The 19,514-nt window shown below is 34.3% G+C and overlaps 2 protein-coding genes across 4 annotated transcripts; both read right to left on the reverse strand.

Moving 5' to 3' along the window:
- Positions 1 to 1,085: 1,085 nt before the first annotated feature.
- Positions 1,086 to 16,814, reverse strand: LOC122521542 (protein draper). Of its 2 annotated transcripts, XM_043642409.1 has the most exons (17): positions 16,645 to 16,814; positions 6,558 to 6,823; positions 6,043 to 6,169; positions 5,752 to 5,920; positions 5,446 to 5,692; positions 5,235 to 5,355; positions 4,978 to 5,115; positions 4,714 to 4,893; positions 4,317 to 4,644; positions 3,883 to 3,990; positions 3,485 to 3,649; positions 3,133 to 3,339; positions 2,444 to 2,773; positions 2,249 to 2,359; positions 1,971 to 2,171; positions 1,704 to 1,886; positions 1,086 to 1,636 (listed from the first exon to the last, which is right to left on the reverse strand). In XM_043642409.1, exons 2-17 carry the CDS (start codon positions 6,737 to 6,739, stop codon positions 1,344 to 1,346), a joined length of 3,090 nt encoding a protein of 1,029 aa, XP_043498344.1. In that variant the 5' UTR covers positions 6,740 to 6,823; positions 16,645 to 16,814; the 3' UTR covers positions 1,086 to 1,343. The 2 variants fall into 2 exon arrangements, with proteins under 2 accessions (XP_043498344.1, XP_043498345.1); XM_043642410.1 differs by lacking the exons at positions 3,133 to 3,339; positions 3,485 to 3,649; positions 3,883 to 3,990 and having other exon boundaries at positions 16,645 to 16,813.
- A 432-nt stretch (positions 16,815 to 17,246) lies between these two features.
- On the reverse strand, positions 17,247 to 19,460 carry LOC122521543 (protein farnesyltransferase subunit beta). 2 transcript variants are annotated; one of them, XM_043642412.1, is made up of 7 exons: positions 19,269 to 19,460; positions 18,903 to 19,022; positions 18,703 to 18,822; positions 18,355 to 18,593; positions 17,905 to 18,205; positions 17,577 to 17,814; positions 17,247 to 17,479 (listed from the first exon to the last, which is right to left on the reverse strand). In XM_043642412.1, exons 2-7 carry the CDS (start codon positions 19,017 to 19,019, stop codon positions 17,445 to 17,447), a joined length of 1,050 nt encoding a protein of 349 aa, XP_043498347.1. In that variant the 5' UTR covers positions 19,020 to 19,022; positions 19,269 to 19,460; the 3' UTR covers positions 17,247 to 17,444. The 2 variants fall into 2 exon arrangements, with proteins under 2 accessions (XP_043498347.1, XP_043498346.1); XM_043642411.1 differs by having other exon boundaries at positions 17,573 to 17,814; positions 19,269 to 19,450.
- Positions 19,461 to 19,514: the final 54 nt, after the last annotated feature.

Below are 19,514 nucleotides of genomic sequence, written 5' to 3' on the forward strand. Positions count from 1 at the left end.
CTTTATCTTTATCATTTTTAATGCTAAGATATATAGATAGATAGATATATATTTACTAATAAAGATTCTTCCCCTCTCAATAGAGTCAAAATTTTCGAGATTACAATTGAAACATTATTCGCGTACGTAGAATTTAGAATCTAGATTTATTCGCGGCAGTATATGTGAGTTAAGATTATATATATATATATATTATGTATTTATATACAAATATAAATATATATGATGTGTGTGTGTGTGTGAACACGCATAGATAAAAAAAAAAGATAAGGAAAAAAAAAAACCTCTATCCTTCAAAGGAACATTGCATATAGTCCATAGAGATCGATCATGAATGTATGTAGAGAACATTTTTTGCGAGATATAATTGTAAGATCAATTGGTCGCATCGAGTTCCTTTTTTGTAAATTATATGTGATTTCGCTCTCAGAAGAAAGAAAGAACAAAAGAAAAAAAAAAATAATGGAAAAAGACAAAATAAACGTTGCAAGTATTGTACCTCTTATCTCGATCACATTATATTATACTATATTATTATATGAATATGTATTTATATATGTGTATATGCATCTTATGAATACGAGTTAAGGATTACAATTTTATGTAACACTCGTTATCACAGGTCGACTTATCGTACTTCTCTATCGTCCAACGAACACGTCACTTTTATTTCAAACAATATTTCTTCAATAAAACCGATTGACGAATTTTCCTTTTTTTCTGCTTTTTTTTCTCTTTTTTTTTCGTTTTTCATTATAAATATAAATCTAATAAAATCATGCGATTAATGATATGTTCGATAACGTAGGCGAATTATCGAGGTCTTAGAAGTGATTCTACTGGAAAGACCCGTTCGTATTATTAAATTTTATTTCACGCTTTCCCATGCCAATCATTAAAGAAATCTCCTATTATACTTTCAAATGGGTAGATCTCTCTCTCTTTCTCTCTCTCTCTTTTTTACTTTCTAAATATCGTTCTTTACAATATACATATATCTATATAGATTGTATAAATAGTATTCATAATAATACTAATTCTCAATGTAAAAAAAAAAGGGGGGAAAAACAAAAAGATAAAAGATAGAAGGAAAAAAAACGAGAATATTGCAGCATAAAAACGCAAGAAATGCAAAACTTGCGTGGGTGATTCGATTCCATTACGCGTCTTGCATTTTGAATGACACGAATGGCATAAAGCTTTGCCGATTTCGACTATGTCTTGGCTCATAGTCAATGTCCTGTGTCGATAATAATGCATTATGTCAGCAAAGTCTTTTTTTTACACTTTGGCTCGAACACAAGAAAAAATCCATCGCGTTTAACGATGCTATAAAACACTTTTTAAGTTTCGCCCAATTCAGGATCCTTATCCTTTGGCTGACTTGGTCCAGCAGCATCGTCATGCAGTTTTGGTCCGGTACCATTGGGCATTCGATGATATTGACTTTTCCAGGTAGTACTCAACGGCCTTGGATGATCTGGATGATCGTATTCCGATTCATTTTGTTTAATCTCGTCGTAGACGTGTTCGACCTTCTTCCCATCTAACTCATCGATACTATGGTAAATATTTAAATTTGGATTACCCAAATCGGCGTCTCTGTTTTTCAGATCGTATTGCAATCCATAAGCACCTAAATAACAAACAAAAAAACAGGTGCATTAGTTTTGTTCTTCTAATTGAACCGATTATAAACGTACCTTTACAATCTTCTTCTTCTTCAAGAGGACTACCGAAACCAAATTTAGCTTTCTCATTGTTAACATTTTTATTCGTACCAAGATCGTTCTTGATTTGGCGATTATTCAATAACGTAGTCGTACCATCGTCGTACCTCGAAGAACCTTGATAGGCGTACACAGGATTATCGAATTGGTTTCGATCTATAACGAGAAAGAAAATATTGTTCATATGTTCAACGTGTTAATATATTTTTGAACAATGAAGTACAAATTATTGATACTCGCCAGGTATAGGATCAGCAATGTATTGAACTTGGGCAATCTCATTTTTCAAATCTGCCACCCTACGACGATGATAGAACCAAGCTGTGACAGTAACAGCGATCACTATGATCGCCGCGAATATACCTGCTATCATGCTACCATAACCGGCTTCTTCCTTTTGCTGAACATTTTTTGAGAAGAGCTGTTCGTCGCAATTTTCACCTGATAACAACAAATGCGTGTTTTCACTACGGTAACGATTTCTCGAGAAGTATTCATTTATCGATTATTATAAAAACCTGTAAAGCCATATCTACAGATACACCCATCGGCAGGATGACACGTGAAGAAATCATTCTTACACTCGCAAGGTTCCATACATTGATCACCGTAATAACCCTCGGGACAAACTATTAACAATTAAAATAGAACAATTTGTCACGAATAATACAAATGATTCGATAACTCTGAATCAATGACTAACTTAAACTTACTTTCCGTACACCTGATACCAGTCCAACCACGAGAACAACGACAATGACCATCGTTGGTTCTACATCTACCATGTTGACACTTACAATGCTGAGTGCAATTGACACCGTAAGTACCCTGCTGGCAAGAAGTTTGACAGAATTCACCTTGCCATCCTGGCATACATTGACATGCTCCAGTGACGTGGTGACACTCTCCGCCGTTCTTGCAACGACAATGATTAGCGCAGTTTAACCCGTATCTGGTAGGTGGACAAGGATGTTCACAAGTGAGTCCCATGTAGCCCGGACGACATACGTATTCGCCAGTTACATGATCACACGTTATATTACCTTTAAAATAAAACGAATAAAGATTGCATATATACAATCAAACATAATCAATATTTTAAGATTTCTCATTGGATTGAAATATTATTCTTAAGATTAATTTGAACAACTTGAATACTTACTAAAACTCTGTACGACAAGTCTTTCTGGCGAAACAAATAAAAGCAGAAAGTGGAAATAAAATTAGGCGTGTACAATGACTACTGTTAAAGTAGAAGAATCAAGCGTACAATAAACACAACCCATGACTAAAAAGTTATTCGCTACCGATTGGTTACTACTATTACACACATACACCCGCGCGCGTAATCTGAAAGTGTAATAATTACGACATTCCATTTGCATTCAATAAAAATCCTTACCATATTTCTTTTCTGGACACTTTTCTTTGCAGCGTACACCATACCAGCCTTGTTTGCAAGGCTGAGAACAATCCGGTCCTTCCCAGCCTCTGGCACAGATGCAAGTTCCTGTGTTTGGATCGCAGGAACTATTGTTCATGCAGTTGCACTGCGAGTGACAATTCTCGCCGTAAAGACCCTCTGGACACTTAGTTTCGCATCGGATTCCTACGTTTTGACATTGCAGTGTCAGCAGGGTGTTGCGAATAGTATCCGCGAATGAGTCCATGATGATGATAACGATGATACGATGAGAACGAACGTTCGGTGGATGAGAATCGGTGAGGACAAATAACGAAAAGAAAATACAAACCTCGCCAATCTGGTTTGCAGATGCAATGGCCGGTTGTTGGATCGCAATCGATGCTGTTTTCGAAATCACAATCGCATTCCTGAGTACAGCCATGTCCAAAGAATCCTTTGAGGCAACGATCCTTGCAGAGCTCGCCGACAAAGCCAGCCGCACAAGTGCATGTGCCTATACGATTAAATAACGTGACATGTGTTCTCTAATTTTCATCATCGTTTTTCCTTCTTTTCTTTTTTTACATAGGTGTGGGTGCAAACGTACCAAGTTAAATGGAATAAGAATTTGTTCCGATAAGATGCAGCGATTTAAAATATTAGTGATATTAATCAGTGAAGATGTGTAAGTAAATATGGTGCCAATTACGATTTTACAAAAGAAAACGTTACACCCAACTCCCTTACCATTTTGTGGATTGCAGGATGCATTGTTAAAACAGTTGCACTTGTTCGCACAACCCTGGCCGAAAGACTTGTCGTTGCAGGGACGATCGCAGAGAACGCCTCCCCATCCTATTAAAATATTACAACAATACGTAATAGTGTATTACTTACCTTCGTCTGCTAGTTTTCTTTATAAATGATTTATCGAAATAATAGTCGTAATAATAAACGCAATCTCTAGACAAAATTTCTTCAAAAATAACGATGCGAAAAGAAGAAGAAAAAAATACAAACAAATTCTTTTCACGTGCATCGTACAAATGTTCACAAATACTCTATCAATTTGTATTTTATTTCTTACAAGATAAAAAAAGTAACGAAAAAGAAAGAAAAAAAAAAACAAAATCTAAGTATGCGATCTTTTCGACAAAAATTATCCAATAATTCTGCCTTACCTGCAGTGCAATTGCAATGGCCATCCTCGGGCGAACACTTGGCACCGTTTTTGCAAACACACCTCTGAACGCAATCCTCTCCAAATGTATTTTCGGGGCAAAGTTCGCTGCAGTCCTCACCTCTGTAACCAGCTGCACAGATGCAAGTTCCATTTATTGGAGAACACTGAGCGTTGTTCTTGCAATCGCAATGTTCCCGACAACCTTTCCCGTAAGTATATAACGGGCAAGTTCTACTACAAGTTTCACCGTCCCAACCGGGTTTGCAGATACAATTGCCAGTCCATGGGTGACAGTATTCCGTGTTATTTTTATCACATTGGCAAACCTTTCGAATAAAATGTCATTTTATTATAAATCGTTTGTCGATTACATTTACAATTTGAAATGGCTTTACCTTGGAACAATTCTCTCCCCAGACGCCATCTTCGCAAATTCTTTGATCGCATTTCTCTCCTTCCCAACCTGGACTACAAATGCAAGTACCGTTGGTCGCTAAACAAGTGGCACCGTTCTTACAATCGCACTCTTCCGTGCAATTTAAACCATATCTGTCTTTCGGGCAAATCTTTAAGCACTGTTGGTAAGTAGAAAAACTCGTTAAACACGGATAGAGAAAAAAACGATCGGGAACGTAAATGGTATCTAATAAAATACTTACTTTCTCATCGTAAAAGCCAGGTTTGCATTGGCACTCTCCGGTGACGTGATGACAACCACCACCATTGTAACAATCGCAGATCATCGAACAATTTTTGCCCCAAAAACCTTCTGGACAACGATGAGCACATACGGAACCCTACGATAATTCCAAAATAATTCTTTCTTTCTACGCAATATTATAAACGTATTATACTATTATATTAATAATCGATATCGTAATTTACAGAGAGAAAAACGAATTATTCGTGCACTTACCATCCAACCAGCTGGACAATAGCACTCCCCAGTCGTTGGACTGCACAATCCGCCATTTTGACACGTGCATTCCGACTTGCATTCATTCCCATGTTTACCAGCAGGACAAAGATCGTCGCACCTAAAAGTTACAACAATTCGTTATATATTGTCAAGGAAAATGATTAATATGAAAATAATTCATATGTAAATATATAACGAATAGACTCACAAAGGACCTGTATAACCAGGAGCGCAATGGCATTCTCCGGTTATGTGGTGGCAACTTCCACCATTTCTACATCGACATTCCTCGCCGCAATCCTGACCAAATTTATCCGATGAACATGTTTGATCGCAGTAATCACCTTTCCAACCTCTCGTACACATACATTTGCCATCGAAGGGATCACAGGTGGCATTGTTTTGACACATGCAATTTTGTTGACAATTTCCACCCCATTTTCCCAATGGACATTCTACGAAAAATGAGAGTTTCATTAAAGATACGAAGTATTCGAAGGTATAAGAAACTTACTGAAGTCGCAGCGAGGTCCACCATAACCGGATTCGCATTTGCAGACGTCCGGGGCAATACAAGTTCCATGTCGACAATCTTCCGAACAAACGGGAATGCAACGATCACCGCTTGTTGTTTCGGTATAACCCTTGCAACATTCCTCAACCGGTTTTGTCTTAGTTATTTCCTAAATCGTAGCGGAAATTGAAAGATTGAGCAATTGCTAAAGTTTATAGTTACATATGTATATGTAATAGAGAGGTGGAACGCGGTAAAAGTGGAGCAAAGTAAACGAGTTGGCAAGCTGACCTGTTCTTTGTAGATGGTCTTGAAAACGATTTTGTATTTAGAGCATCTCGGTGGGAAGCTTAGACACCATGTATTCTCTCGCACGGTGTAAGGTTTCTGCTCTGTTACTTTTACAGTGGTTTTATATCTAAAAATAATTATTCATTTCTATGTATATGCAATAATCCTTTAATAACATGCAGATTCATTTATTAACGCGTTAATGTTCCATACCGATCAACCACTTAACGATTTGGTCTACACTTCATTGCAAAATATCCAAATTTAATTACTACGAGTATACGTCAAAAGCTACTCGATATAAAATTTGTTATGACATAGTAATCGAATAAATGTATAAAATAAACATTTCATTAATTCGGCAAATAATTTCATTCATTTTCTACTCATTAATTATTTATATTCAACGCGTTAACAGTTGTTATTCATCATTTTCGTTTTCATTGTAAATAAAGGAGCGAGAAAGCTTAGTTTTTGAAAATAAAATAAATTATAAATAATAAGTTTAAACTCACGTATCTTGGCGCGTACAAACGTTCGGTCCTTCGAGTGCAGCCAACGTATTTGTAAAAATCAAAACCATCACCACCAATAAAGATATCATTCTCTCCGATAAGATAGCCATTTCTAATGAAAGGCTATGTGCGTTCGATCGGAAGGAAATATTATTATAATTATTATTAAACGGATTCTTCATACAGCATTACACGTGTAACAAGATACACGTTCTTAATCGAAGATTTCTCTCAATGTATAGGCAAGCGACAATGCATCCTTTGATCTGCAAATGTACAATATTTTTCCTTCAAAAATGAGAACAAAAGATAAAATATTTTTCTCAATGTATATCCCGGATGGCAAAGCATCCTTTGATATGTGTATTTAAAAAGACAAAGAAATAATTAGCAGAAATTGAAATTAGAGCATATTTGAGTGTATAGTAAAACTGATATTATGTATTTTATATTCTACGTTTTATTCTATCTATAAATTCCAAGAAAAAAAGAAAGGAAAATTTGTCGAAGGAATAATAATTCATACACATATATATTCAAGTAGAAAAAGGGATAGATATTATGCTGATATTCATTAAAAATACAATCGGTTATAGTTACCAACGTCATTACGTTACAAGAACGTAATAATTCGTGGAACATCCATCTCGGGTGCATGCTCGACTTTAAACCGCGAATGAATCATATCCGATCTTGCTTTTTTAATGAGATTAATGAGATTTAAAGAAAGAAAGAAAGAACAAAAAATAAGGGAGAAGGAGAATTTGTTTAAAATACTTAGATATTAAAATCAATTAGATTAAACTTTGAACATTAAGCTGAGTACTACTTATCGTTAAAAATGAAATAATTCCATATTTTTCACTGCAACAACGTTTTTTCCGGGATAAGCTAAAATAAATGAATTTCCGGAGTTGCCTACTCCTATGGAAAAAAACTCGATAGAGCAGCGTTAGCTAAACATTTTACCAACCGGAAAGGTCTGTTAAAGATCCTATATACAGGGTTCACGGAAAGAAATTTAAGCCGAAAGAGTGGAAACATTAGTAGCCAGACTACCCAAAATCTGACCTGCACAGTCTTCTCTTCGATGAGAAGTTATTGTAGCTAAGAATAAAATCAAATGTTTAACGTCTAATTATTATATTGTACATTCCTACTATATTATTATATTATATTATTTTACTCATTTTGTTTTCTCGATAAAACTACGATTTTCGCAATCAGTAATTTTCGGCAATAATCTAAAAATAACGCTGAGCATATACTCAGATCCAGAATAAGCGAATAGCAACTCACGAGATGGATGAGCATTCGCGAAACGTGCCAGGTTTGTTGATCCGCCTTTGATTTGGCTGATCGCGATTCTCCTACAACTTTATTTTTTGCGATGGCGCCATAACGCTTCAAATTAAAAGAAAAAAACGACGTTTCTTCGATCGCGAACCGAATTCTGATTCAGATACTTATGCATATATTTTCACATGTGTTGGACATGCTTTGCGACAGCTATGATCATTTTTTTTTGTCATCGCGTGACTCGTTCCATGATTCATATAAGCGACGACAAATCAATTGGCTTCTTTTGCTCGAGTGCTCAAGACCGGAAGTAAGAAATCAACGAAAGATGAGCTTTCGCAAGAATATTTAAACAAAAAATAGTCTATTGATATGGAAATAAAAAGAGAGAGAACCAAAATTATAAAAATTTCTTCATTCGGTTGTTCAAAATTGATTCATTACAATGAAATTACTTGCGAACGATTAGCCACAATTTTTCTTCGTTATTTTACAAAATAAATTATTTCTTTTGTTTCTTTTTTCTTTCTTTTGAAAAGTTGCATGCAATTTTGTACGAATTACATACACACGCTATCGTGTTTTGCAATTAATAATCAACGTGAGATTTATGCGACATGCGACGTGCAACGAAAAGTCACGGAATGATTTCGTGGAACACGATTAAAAGTAAACAATTAAGAAATCCTGGGAGTTCATAATAATTATATACATAACTTTAGCCTATAATTATCAGCTATGCTTTGTATCATAATTTAATGATCTTTTTAAGTAAAAATGTTTCATGATAGCGAATGAAAGACTGATAACTTCCGAATAAAACCGATCGATTCGATGTAACATTACAAATGACAAATGTTATCCTTGAAATAACGATGTTAGTTGTCATAGAATTGCAACGCATGAATCGAATGATGACTAATCTTTCGAGTACGAACGAATGATTATCAATTTCTTTATATTTTTGTACTTATTCATACCATCCAGAAAGACGCGGGTTAAATGATAAAAACCATATATCAAAATGATAGAATAATAAAAAACTAACGAAACTACGATAAAAAGAAACACGTTAGAATAGTGTTTTTAATTATTATCGAAGTTTTCGTTGTATACTCCGTTTAACTCTTACTTTCTTCAACTCTCTCTAATTCTTTGTCTTCGTCCTTTCGAATATTACAGAAACATTTATGCATTTCGTACTGACTCGAGTGTATCCTATATTTTTGTATGTATTTTTAATAAATGCACGTATACATTGTATATCTATGTAGATAACCAATTGTCATGCATTGTAAGATATTCTCATTATTATCGCGTGCATTATATACGCATGTACATGTACAACATTATTCATTAATCCAATGTATATAAATATAATGCAATCGATTTATAATTATTACCATCGTACAATATTTAACTCATTTGTATCATACGGAGCAATGGAAATAATGATCATATATAATCAATTCTTTATTTTATTATATTTAAGTAAAAAACTTCGTATTTTAGTATTTTATACATGTGTTAACAATTTGTCTATACTTAATATATTTTTCGATATCAAATTCAAAGCGCTTCGGTAACAATAATCAGAATAATTACTCATATATAAACATTGATGATGCAAATGGATTAATAATATTCTTTATCAAAATATATTCGTAAAAATAGGACGATAATCATTGAAAAAAAATGGAAAAATTTATCTCGCGAAAGAGAAAATAAAACGATTAAACGATGAAATACGTTTGATACTTAGCGAATGGAGTCTTGAAAAAATCAAAATCATTGGATTCCTCGTATCCAATTATACTCGTTGATCTCTCCTTCCATTATCCAGTCATTTAAGACGATCTATCCTCGCTTCTGTAATTTACACTTCTCCAATCGCGAAATCATGCATTTCTTGCAAGTTTCTCCGATTTAACGTAGGTTTTTATACCTCTCTCTTATCTCTCGTATGAAGCATCGCACGAGATAAATGTAACCTCAGCACGTTTCAACTTTGTTCGTCTTTGTAAAAATATTTGTTATATTCGACGAAATGTACAAGCCACGCATGAGACATTTTTATCAACATTATAACAAATCTAATCGCTTTCAAAGTAATTAAGGTGTCATCATTAAACGATTTTCCTATCTCGAGTTCGTTTAGTTCGTTAAAACAGATACGACGATACTAAATGTCAAATTAATTTGAATGCTCGGACATTTCTATTCTTTCTATAAATATTCGTCGAGTGTTACGCCAATGTTCGAGCCAGCTGTGTAGCACGTTCGCATTTCGATTAGGAACGCATCACACGTGTTTAACGCAGAAACATACTGCATTCTATCCGATAGACGTTTCCTTTTCTAATTTCACGAAATAATTGTAATAATAATTATTATTATTTATCGTATGATTTAATAGAAAATATAAGTTCATTGTTTGTCGAATGAAAATAAAAGTTGAGCACCTCTGTTTTAGATCCAGACAGGTCTCTCTCTCTCGCGCTCTCTCTCTCTCTTTCTTTTGTAGGTGCATACGCGCAAAGAGGGATCTATAGAGCCCCTCTAATGACGAAGCTGTACGTATGATGTACGACCGAATAGTCGCGCAAGAGAAGTGCAATGAGAGAGAAAGGCAGCGTAATAAGCAGCCTCAAATAACGAAAAATATTGATTATCGTCGTTTTTATTATTCTCTACGCGCTTGCGACACACGTACCTACAATGTTCCAACAAACACTTTGGTACGCGCCATTTTGTTAACATTTATATGATTTTACCGTTATCAAAATTTATCAAATCCTTCAAATCGTATGTAATAAGCTTTCGCGGCAACCTGTACTATTTAACAAATGTTCATTATTTATGATTATTTTTACAAAAACTCGAATACAAAAATAATATTTTTATTAACAACATCGAATCCTCATCGTTAATAATAAAGTCGAACTCATTATTGTATACAAAAATATTATTCTTTTCGAGTGACAAGGTGCATGCGTCTGCTTTAATGAAATATGCATGTATGAGTGCGTTTGTACAGTTATCAAGAATGTCGAAGCAAAACACTGTTTTCTTAAAGAGGTACACGTGTATGAATATGATATAAAGACAAACAAGTACGTACAAAGAGATGTGAACTTTATGCGTAGGCGTCAAAACCACTTGACTAAATGTGGATGTTAAATGTACGTATGTCGTGGAAGGTAATATCAAATTGGAGCTATGAATAGAACATTACAGACGTTTTATATGTAATCGTAACGTTCTAATTTATGAATTATTTATTTTCAATGTTTACATTGTTTTTCTTTTCTTCTTTTTCCAACGCTAGCGAGAAGAAAAATGAGCAAAAGAATTCATTCTCGTATTCTCGAATGATCTAAAAATTGATCCGAACATTGACAGTCGATCTATCGATAATTTCATGATAGTATCCGAGTACCTAAATAAAAGGAACTTCGTCGTGAGCCAAGAGAAAGTTCGCCTTTGAATTTCTCGCTCGGCGATTTAATCAACTGTGCAGCAACGTTTTTCTTTATTTTTTCCAAAATAATCATCCGGTTGCACGCCACAGAATTTGAAAAGTCCATATACTTATTTCTTCAATGTTATTTTATTTGATTCGCACGATATTAATTGTTACTTTAGTCCTATTCGTGATTAGCAAGTATTATACAACTTTCATTATATCATTTTTGTGTAGAAATAAAAGAAGACTGCATTTGATAGAAAATGATTGTAATAAAATCACTAGTACGATCAGAATCGAGACGATCGAGACTATCGAGATATCGTTCGTGAGAACCAAGAGGGGTCCGACCCTTTCTATACTATGACTAGAAGGGAGTTAATTCGTTTACGTCGAAAAAGTAGATGTAGGGAGATAGACGACGAGCAAAGAGAGAGAGAGAGAGAGATAGTAAACTTTCAGGAGTACCATACTCAGTACCATAAAACTCAACTCTGGCCAGTGTTGATCTCAAAAACGTGAGTCACAGGATGTGGGGCGACTTCGTGATAAATTTTTAACAAAATCATCCGTGTATCTATCTTTCTCTCTCTTCTTTTTCTCTTTTATTACAGGACATGCATCATTGCATATAAACTTCTTGGTAAAAATAAAGGATGTTGAAAGAGAAGAAAAAAAACGATTATCCGATCAATTCCTGAAGTCAATCTTTTTATAACAAGAAAAATGGAATTATCTGACTTGGAAAAAAAGACAATATTTATTCTCGGTCCCTTTCGTTTACTTTCTCTTTCTGTCTCTTTCTCTCTCCCTCTTCATTCACTTATCTAATCATTGAAAATATATTTCGAGTTTCCGAAGAACGAGATAATACAAAATTTCGACAATTCTAGTTATCAGGAGGAGGAGATAAAGAGAGCAAAATTTCGAGTCAACGAATACTACATTTTATTGATTCAATGGTTAACACTAAATAACGAGTTTTGAAATACAAAATAAATTGTAAAAAAATAATATTTATGATTTCTTTAACTCTAAGTATGTTCGAAAATATGTGGATCTTTTGAAAAAGAAAACTTTTCAGCCTATCTTCGCATCTTTGCTAAACAAAACGAGTAAAATCAGTGTTCGAAAAATTGTAAAGCGTTTTATTCGAGGTATATCGATGATCGATAAGAAAAAATTCGTCGACAAGGTAATTTATTAGCCGAGTTATTTATTTTAACGATGCATTTTGCGCAATCCCCAGAAATGCACACGGCTTGGCTAAGAAGTGAAAGTTGGTTTGACGACAACTAACGTAATAGAGAACCGATAAGGACAGAACAGGTGGTGTATCAAAAATAAAGGATCGAAATCTCTCTTTCTCTTTTTCTTTCTCTGTCCTGTGAGATACGAAATCTACGAGGTGTCCCACGTATAATTCGTGTTACGCGAACCTAACCCGGAAACGTTAGCTTTCCGACTTGAGTATATTAACTCTATTATATCTTCACGAGAACTTCCTGGACAGCCTAATCTTTATAACTTAGAAAGTTATTTACTTATATATAAACGCATATGCCTCTAATAAGTGCGATTACCGTAATCCGTTACATAAGTATATATGTATATTAATTAATGCGTAACACTTATACACGCATGTTTTTTTTCGTAGAATGCAGTCCATTACTCGTTTGAAAAATAAAATTAAATTAAATATAACGGGGAGAAAAGTAAAATATTGCTTTGATTCATAAATAAATGGTATTTTGTTAAAAATCAATTGTCAACTTTGCGAGGAACGTAAAAACAAGAGATAAAAATATAGGCAATCTCAGCTCATACATTTGCTGTGCATTTTATCGTATGTCTCGATTTAGTGTGGTACCTGTCCTTGACCTCAAAGGTAAATCGATCGACACTGCAGCGAGATGCTGAACCTGACACACTGCGGTTAATTTACATTTTTCTATAATCTCGAAAAGAATAAAATCAAAGATTTCAATTCAGGAGAGATGTCGATGTTAACAATTCTCGTTGTACCGCAAAACTATTTGATTTTTATAAAGTTTTGACATAGAAAAAAATCTACTCTTTGTCTACATAAATTTTTACATTTCAAAGAGATTAAACATTTTATTTACGTAACTTTTAGACTTATAAACTCTCATCGTAAAACGAAAGATAACGATGATAATCTGACTATCATCTTAAGATAAACAGAACTATCAGGATAGTCGAGTAAGAAAAGTAGATGAAAAAAAAGAAAAAAAAGAAAAAGAAGAAAAAGAGGAGGAGTTGAGCAGCTCCAAAGAGTGAACGTCATTCCTAAGTCTCTCTCGTTCGAAGGCTACTACAAGGTGCCGCATTCTTTCGTGAAGGAATGCAAAGAAAATCCCTAACTTCGAATTTTCAACGGTCCTCTCTGTATGTTTTCACCCTCTCCCTAGAAAAAAAGGGACAAATCAAATAAAGAAAGACAAACTTTCGAATTTCTTGGTTTTCGATGAAATTCTAAATAAAACTGTAAATTCGATGACGGAAGGTGACGAAGCGTGACGTTCGTTTAAAATAATATTAAAATGATCGTTCCGAGAGCTCGCGAGTTAGTTCCCCTTGTTTTTACGAATCCCTTAACGGATGTAAGGGAACGTTGACCCATGGACAATACTTAATCGGACGAATTCAAGATAAACTTTAATATTCTTACTATCGGAATTATCAGTTGCTATTATCTTTGCATCATGTTTACGAGTTGAATCTGCCGATAGTACGTCGAAAAAAGAAGACAAAAAATTAAATGCTACACTCTCCTCGCCATTTCTTAAGCGACAAAAAAAAAGAACGGAATAACAAATTCCACTAATGAATCACACTTTTAAACGAATTCTATTGAGAATTCTTGGAATTTTTCTATGCAAAAATGGCCTTCGCGTAATTCGACGTGTATTACGGGCGCGTATTACAGCCGTTATACGCACTTATATGCTCTTCTCTCATTTAATATTATTCTACGAAACATGGCTGTTACGTGAGAATTTAACCAATGAATGAGAGAGAACGTTGTTCTTGTTCCAAAGTTTACTTCGTTATCACGTTGACCATTGTCATTTCTCTCGATCGTACGATCGAACCGAATTGATCTTATGTTAATACCTTTGATGTTTGTATCGAACCTCGAACCTTTTTTGCTTTGGGTGAGAGAGAGAGAGAGAAAGATATTCTCGAGTTTCTTTTAACGATTAACGCGTGAAACTGTTAATGCGTACATACGTATTTATATACTTATGTACGTACGTACATATGACATAAAAGGCTTCTCCGTTCACTGCGAATTCGGTCAACTAACGTTCTCCACGCCTTCTCGCAACTAGTCGCATAAGTTTCCACTCGAAAGCATTCGTCCGACGCGCGCGATGTTCTAAATACCTTTCACAAATAGTCGCAATTATTCATATTTGAATATTCTTCTAAAGCATTAGAAAAACTCGCAAAGAGTATTATTAAGAGTATTAAGAAAAAGTAGAATAATCCTCTCCTCCCAACCAGTAGCATTAGCACCCCCGCCTTTTTTCCTCTCCTATATTTGTTCTTCTCTCTACTGGCATTAATAATACGGCAGAGCATTATTCGAACGAAGCAAAGGACGTAGCAAATATAAAGACCAGCCAGCAGCAGCTCATTGAGCGAGACTCGATGGAAAGCATACGGGCAAGATGGCCTCGTTCTCTTTCTCTCCATCCATCGTTTCTTCTTCCTTTCATTAAGCATTACATTTCAGTGAGCATTGTCAAGGTACTCTTTTGCTTCCATTTACACGCGAGGAAACGCGACGAAATGGAGCAGGTCGTCGGATTTATTCAACGACAGTATTCTTTTACAAGCATTTATAAGTATTAAATCAAAAAATCAATCAATCAATACGAAAGAAAACTATAAATAATTATTATTGGCACAGTACTTAGAGCTAGAAGGCGATTGATAAAAGCGCAATTAGATCTTCCGATTGACCGATGAATGCGATCGCATCGCATCGCATCGCATCGCAATGATATACAATAGAAATAAAATACGAGAAGTCAGTGTACTTAAAAGAAAAACAAGAAGAAGAAGAAATATTATCGGAGTACTTTGACACAAATGTACATTTGCGATGCAACAGCACGATCGTTTGACTCTTCATTATTCGCTTAATTTATTCTCTACTCGCGAAAAAATAATTCACGAAAAAGAAATAATAATATCAAACGAATGCGTCATCGTTTCTACTTCAATGAGTTTACAAAAGAATTTCAACGTATAATCAAACAATGTTATCGATCTTTGACCCTTAAATTCGAGAACTAAATCTACTAGGATTTACGAGACATTTATGACTGAGATATACCCGCATTTATATTTATTTACTTATAATAAGATCAAATTTGTTTTAACCGTATTATTTAATTATTAATCTATTATAGAAATAATTCGTATCGATATGATATCGAAAGAGTTTGCTCGTTTTTCCATCATCATCGATTACATTTTTACCAATTGGACGATAAAGTATCTGCATGGGTGGGTTGACAAATTTTTAGCCTAACAAACTCCCTTAAATTTAAACAACAAATATAAGTAACGAAGACTTGTCAATGCTACAGGTACCGTTATCCGTATTTGCGTAGGACGTAAAACATCCCTATTCTTCCGTGTTTATCCTTTATACGAGGAACTTGGACGTGTTTTGGAACTTTCTTTGGTTCGAAGAAGAGACGTGATCATTTAAGATCGAAGAACGTAGGCAGGGAAGGGAAAACCGGTTTCTTCTTTGCCGTTCGTTCGTATTTTTACTCGAATGAAGAACACTCGAGTGGTCAACCTTCTTGGAAAAGTCAAGTCGTACAACCGAGATTGCGGTTGTAAACTAACCGAGTATCGATCCTTCCAAAGTAAATCGCTCAATTTAAATATGTCTACGAGCCAATGAAGAAGAAATACTCCTTCTTACAAAAATTGATAAACAATATATAATTTAATATCGTAGGAAGCATTGAAGTATAATAAAATATCATTGCAAGAAGAGAACAAAATCATTCGTAATGAAACTAAATGCGCGCTATTCGGTCTACCGAGAACTTCCTGATAAAGTACCCAATTACGTTCTTAAAAATATTTATTAACTTCCTTCAATTTTCAAATGAAATTTCTTCTACTTTAAAATGAATAAATATTGAACGTCTCATTAACGTGATAAACAACTCCGTTGATGAGAATTTAAAGAACTGCAACAAGTAGTTTCAATCTTTACTTGAAAATATTTCAAAGTCAAATGTTTATTATTCATTATTTTTAACTTACTTGTTCCTTTATCCTTTATCATAATCCGATGATTATTCCAAAATTAATTCACCTAGTTTATGGTAGCTCTTGGAAACACTCACAAATTGACTTCACGATTTATCCAACAAACTCTTGCATCGGTGTCCGAACTTACACTGTTGTGTTCTATTAAATTCTATTGTAAAATTCCTACCACTGTGTAGAGGTGACCAGTAGAGCCTCTAGTTTATATTCCTGGAAACTGCTTGTGACTTTTTGTTTCCGTCGATCAGTAAGGAATCTCACGAGTCCCCTTTTTTATCTAACCAGATTCATCTTAGTACCTACTATCACCCACTGGTGGTCCCGGTTGTAACTAAGATGAATCTGGTTAGATAAAAAAGGGGACTCGTGAGCTTTTATGTACTTCTGTATTCTTTGTAGCACAAAAGAGTTGGCATAAATTATTTTTTTATTATGGATTTTGGTTGAGTAATTATTGAGCAATTAAGAGCACTTATTCATTTTTTTCTGCTGTTGCAGTTCTATGTCAACTTTGTGTGTGTGTGTGCTATTCTTTGTTCTGATTATAAACTGTTTTATAATTGCCTTAGTAATGAATAAATTATTTCACGAATATATTTCTGGGAAAAGAAATAGAAATTTATTTGATTAGATACACGATCAGTCAGGTATCGGTAGTTTGTCGAAATATTTAAGAGCATTCTCTGCGGCGGACAGCACCAAATTATAAACAGGATGAATAATCTCTACTGTGTTTAAACTAGGTGGTCCAATTATCAAACGGCGTGGCGAATTTTGTGCGATTGATAAACCACTCAGCGCGTAACAGGTATGATATATATCACGATTTCTAAAATTAATGAAGTCATATAACTCTCTCTCACATATATAATATACTAACAAAATGATAATAATTGTTCAAAGAAAAAAAGAAAATATATACTTTCCAGGTTTGTCCACGAGTCCTCCAGAAGAATGCTGGCAACAAATTAATATATATTCTTGTAAGGCTTCTTGATTAAATAACCAATAATTAGTATTGAATACTTTTCCTTCTTTTGTTAAAATTGCATGGATCAATGGAAAAGCTCCACCTTGCCAAAACGAATAGCACCCATCTACTAATTTGTTAGTACGTCCTTGGAAACCCCCTTCCAAACGCATCTGACGATTAACTATCCATCTCTGAAATCAATATTTCACATTTTCATAATACAATTATATATAGATACAAGCTCTTATCTATAATAAATAATAAATCAAATGAAGTAGTACCAATAACGATGACATATTACAAACGTTAGTTTTCCCAAGAAGCGCAAGGGCTGCCAAGCCACAATATGCGTAGCCACCATGTGCCTCCATACCTGGGCAACCTCCAAATCCACCTTCCCATGTTTGACATTTTGCAATCCACTCTTCTGTTCCTTTGAACAATACAGGGGTGTAGATATTTGTAAGTCTGGCCACAGAAACGGCACAATATACTCCTCTGATGTCGACTTCTCCATCCACGTGCATGCCAAAAGCACCATCCTCTCCTCGCAAGGACAATAGGAAATTGTACAGTCTTTTTCTGGAATTACCGCATCCTTTATTTAGAGAAAGAAATTATTTAATTGGGGGGATATAATATTAATAAGAAATTAACCATGCTAAAGTAACATTAACAAATTGAAATGAACAAACTCAAATGATACTAACCTTGTGAATTCGAATACATACCTGTCTATTACCGCATATGCTTCTGTAGTTCCTATAATGCATAAAGCATTAACAGCGGCATAAGTTGGCGCTAGATGAGGATGCTGCCCTGGACCTCCACCGAAGCCTCCCTTTTCAGATTGACATTTGCCAAGAAAGCCGGCAATTTTTGAATATTCTTCATTCTCTAAAGATTCTCCTAATATATGAAGCGAATGAAGTATCCAATAGCATAACCATGGTCTGCTGGAATCTAAACCCTTAACATAAGATACACTTAACATTAGATGGGCAAGCTCGATGAATTTTTACAAACTTTGTTATTGTAACTAATATACAGATGTCTATTATTTTTTTCTTTACGTATACCTCATAAGGTTCGCTGAGATGAATCAATGATTTCTTTAATAAAGTCACATGTTTTTGTCTCGTCAAAATAGGCTCTTTGTTCATTTCATAAATTTCAAGTATATTTTTTTCTGTATTGATCTAAAAACAATATTATTAAAAAATAAAAAATGGAGTGCGTATATATCTTTTACATTGATATTATGATACCGCTAACTAACTTGTTCAACTGTGGATGCGGTCTCAATACCCTCTTCATCTTGTCTTTGTTCTAATAATTCTGTATAACTTCTAATAGTCATTTCTTCATCGAAGTCGTTAAACTCTGAATTCCACATAATCTGCGAAATATAACGCATCATTAAAGATTCATAAGATAACATGTTATAGGTTAAAATAAATTATGTTACTAAAATGACTATTTCGTATATTAATTTTGGTGCTAAAAAATATGCATGGTCAAGTTTACTTCAAAGAATGAAATGAACATAATATTAACGATATGATATGTTTAAATGACATATTAGAAAAACATTTGAAACACCACAAGTAACAATAATAACAATGCTAATAATAATTTTACTCACGTTAAAATCTGTTCTTTTCTGCAACACTATTTCAGTAACTATTTCATTTTATATGCTACAATAATTTGTTATTCATCTCAAATTATAAAATATCCAAAAATCCTCGAGATTCAACAGAATTATAAAGAACAAAGATATTTAGCCACTCGTTAAAATAGCACACATCAAATTAAACGAAGCATCCAAACACTAGATGGCAGCATGTGAGGAATTTTTAGAAGCCTCTATTTTTCTTTTTTTTTATTC

The sequence above is a fragment of the Polistes fuscatus genome, unplaced genomic scaffold (genome assembly GCF_010416935.1).
Source record: "Polistes fuscatus isolate 324 unplaced genomic scaffold, CU_Pfus_HIC Scaffold4, whole genome shotgun sequence".
NCBI lineage: Eukaryota > Metazoa > Arthropoda > Insecta > Hymenoptera > Vespidae > Polistes > Polistes fuscatus.

Excerpts from the sequence above, each read along its gene's own strand:
- LOC122521542 (XM_043642409.1), bottom strand. The coding sequence starts at position 6,739 with ATGAAGAATCCGTTTAATAATAATTATAATAATATTTCCTTCCGATCG. Across the intron at positions 3,340-3,484 it reads CTGCAAACCAGATTGGCGAG|GAATCCGATGCGAAACTAAG; the intron begins GTTTGTATTTTC and ends GTCAAAACGTAG. Across the intron at positions 2,774-3,132 it reads GTGTCCAGAAAAGAAATATG|GTAATATAACGTGTGATCAT; the intron begins GTAAGGATTTTT and ends TTTATTTTAAAG.
- LOC122521543 (XM_043642411.1), bottom strand. The coding sequence starts at position 19,019 with ATGTGGAATTCAGAGTTTAACGACTTCGATGAAGAAATGACTATTAGA. Across the intron at positions 18,823-18,902 it reads CCGCATCCACAGTTGAACAA|ATCAATACAGAAAAAAATAT; the intron begins GTTAGTTAGCGG and ends TATTGTTTTTAG. Across the intron at positions 18,206-18,354 it reads GCATATGCGGTAATAGACAG|AAAAAGACTGTACAATTTCC; the intron begins GTATGTATTCGA and ends CGGTAATTCCAG.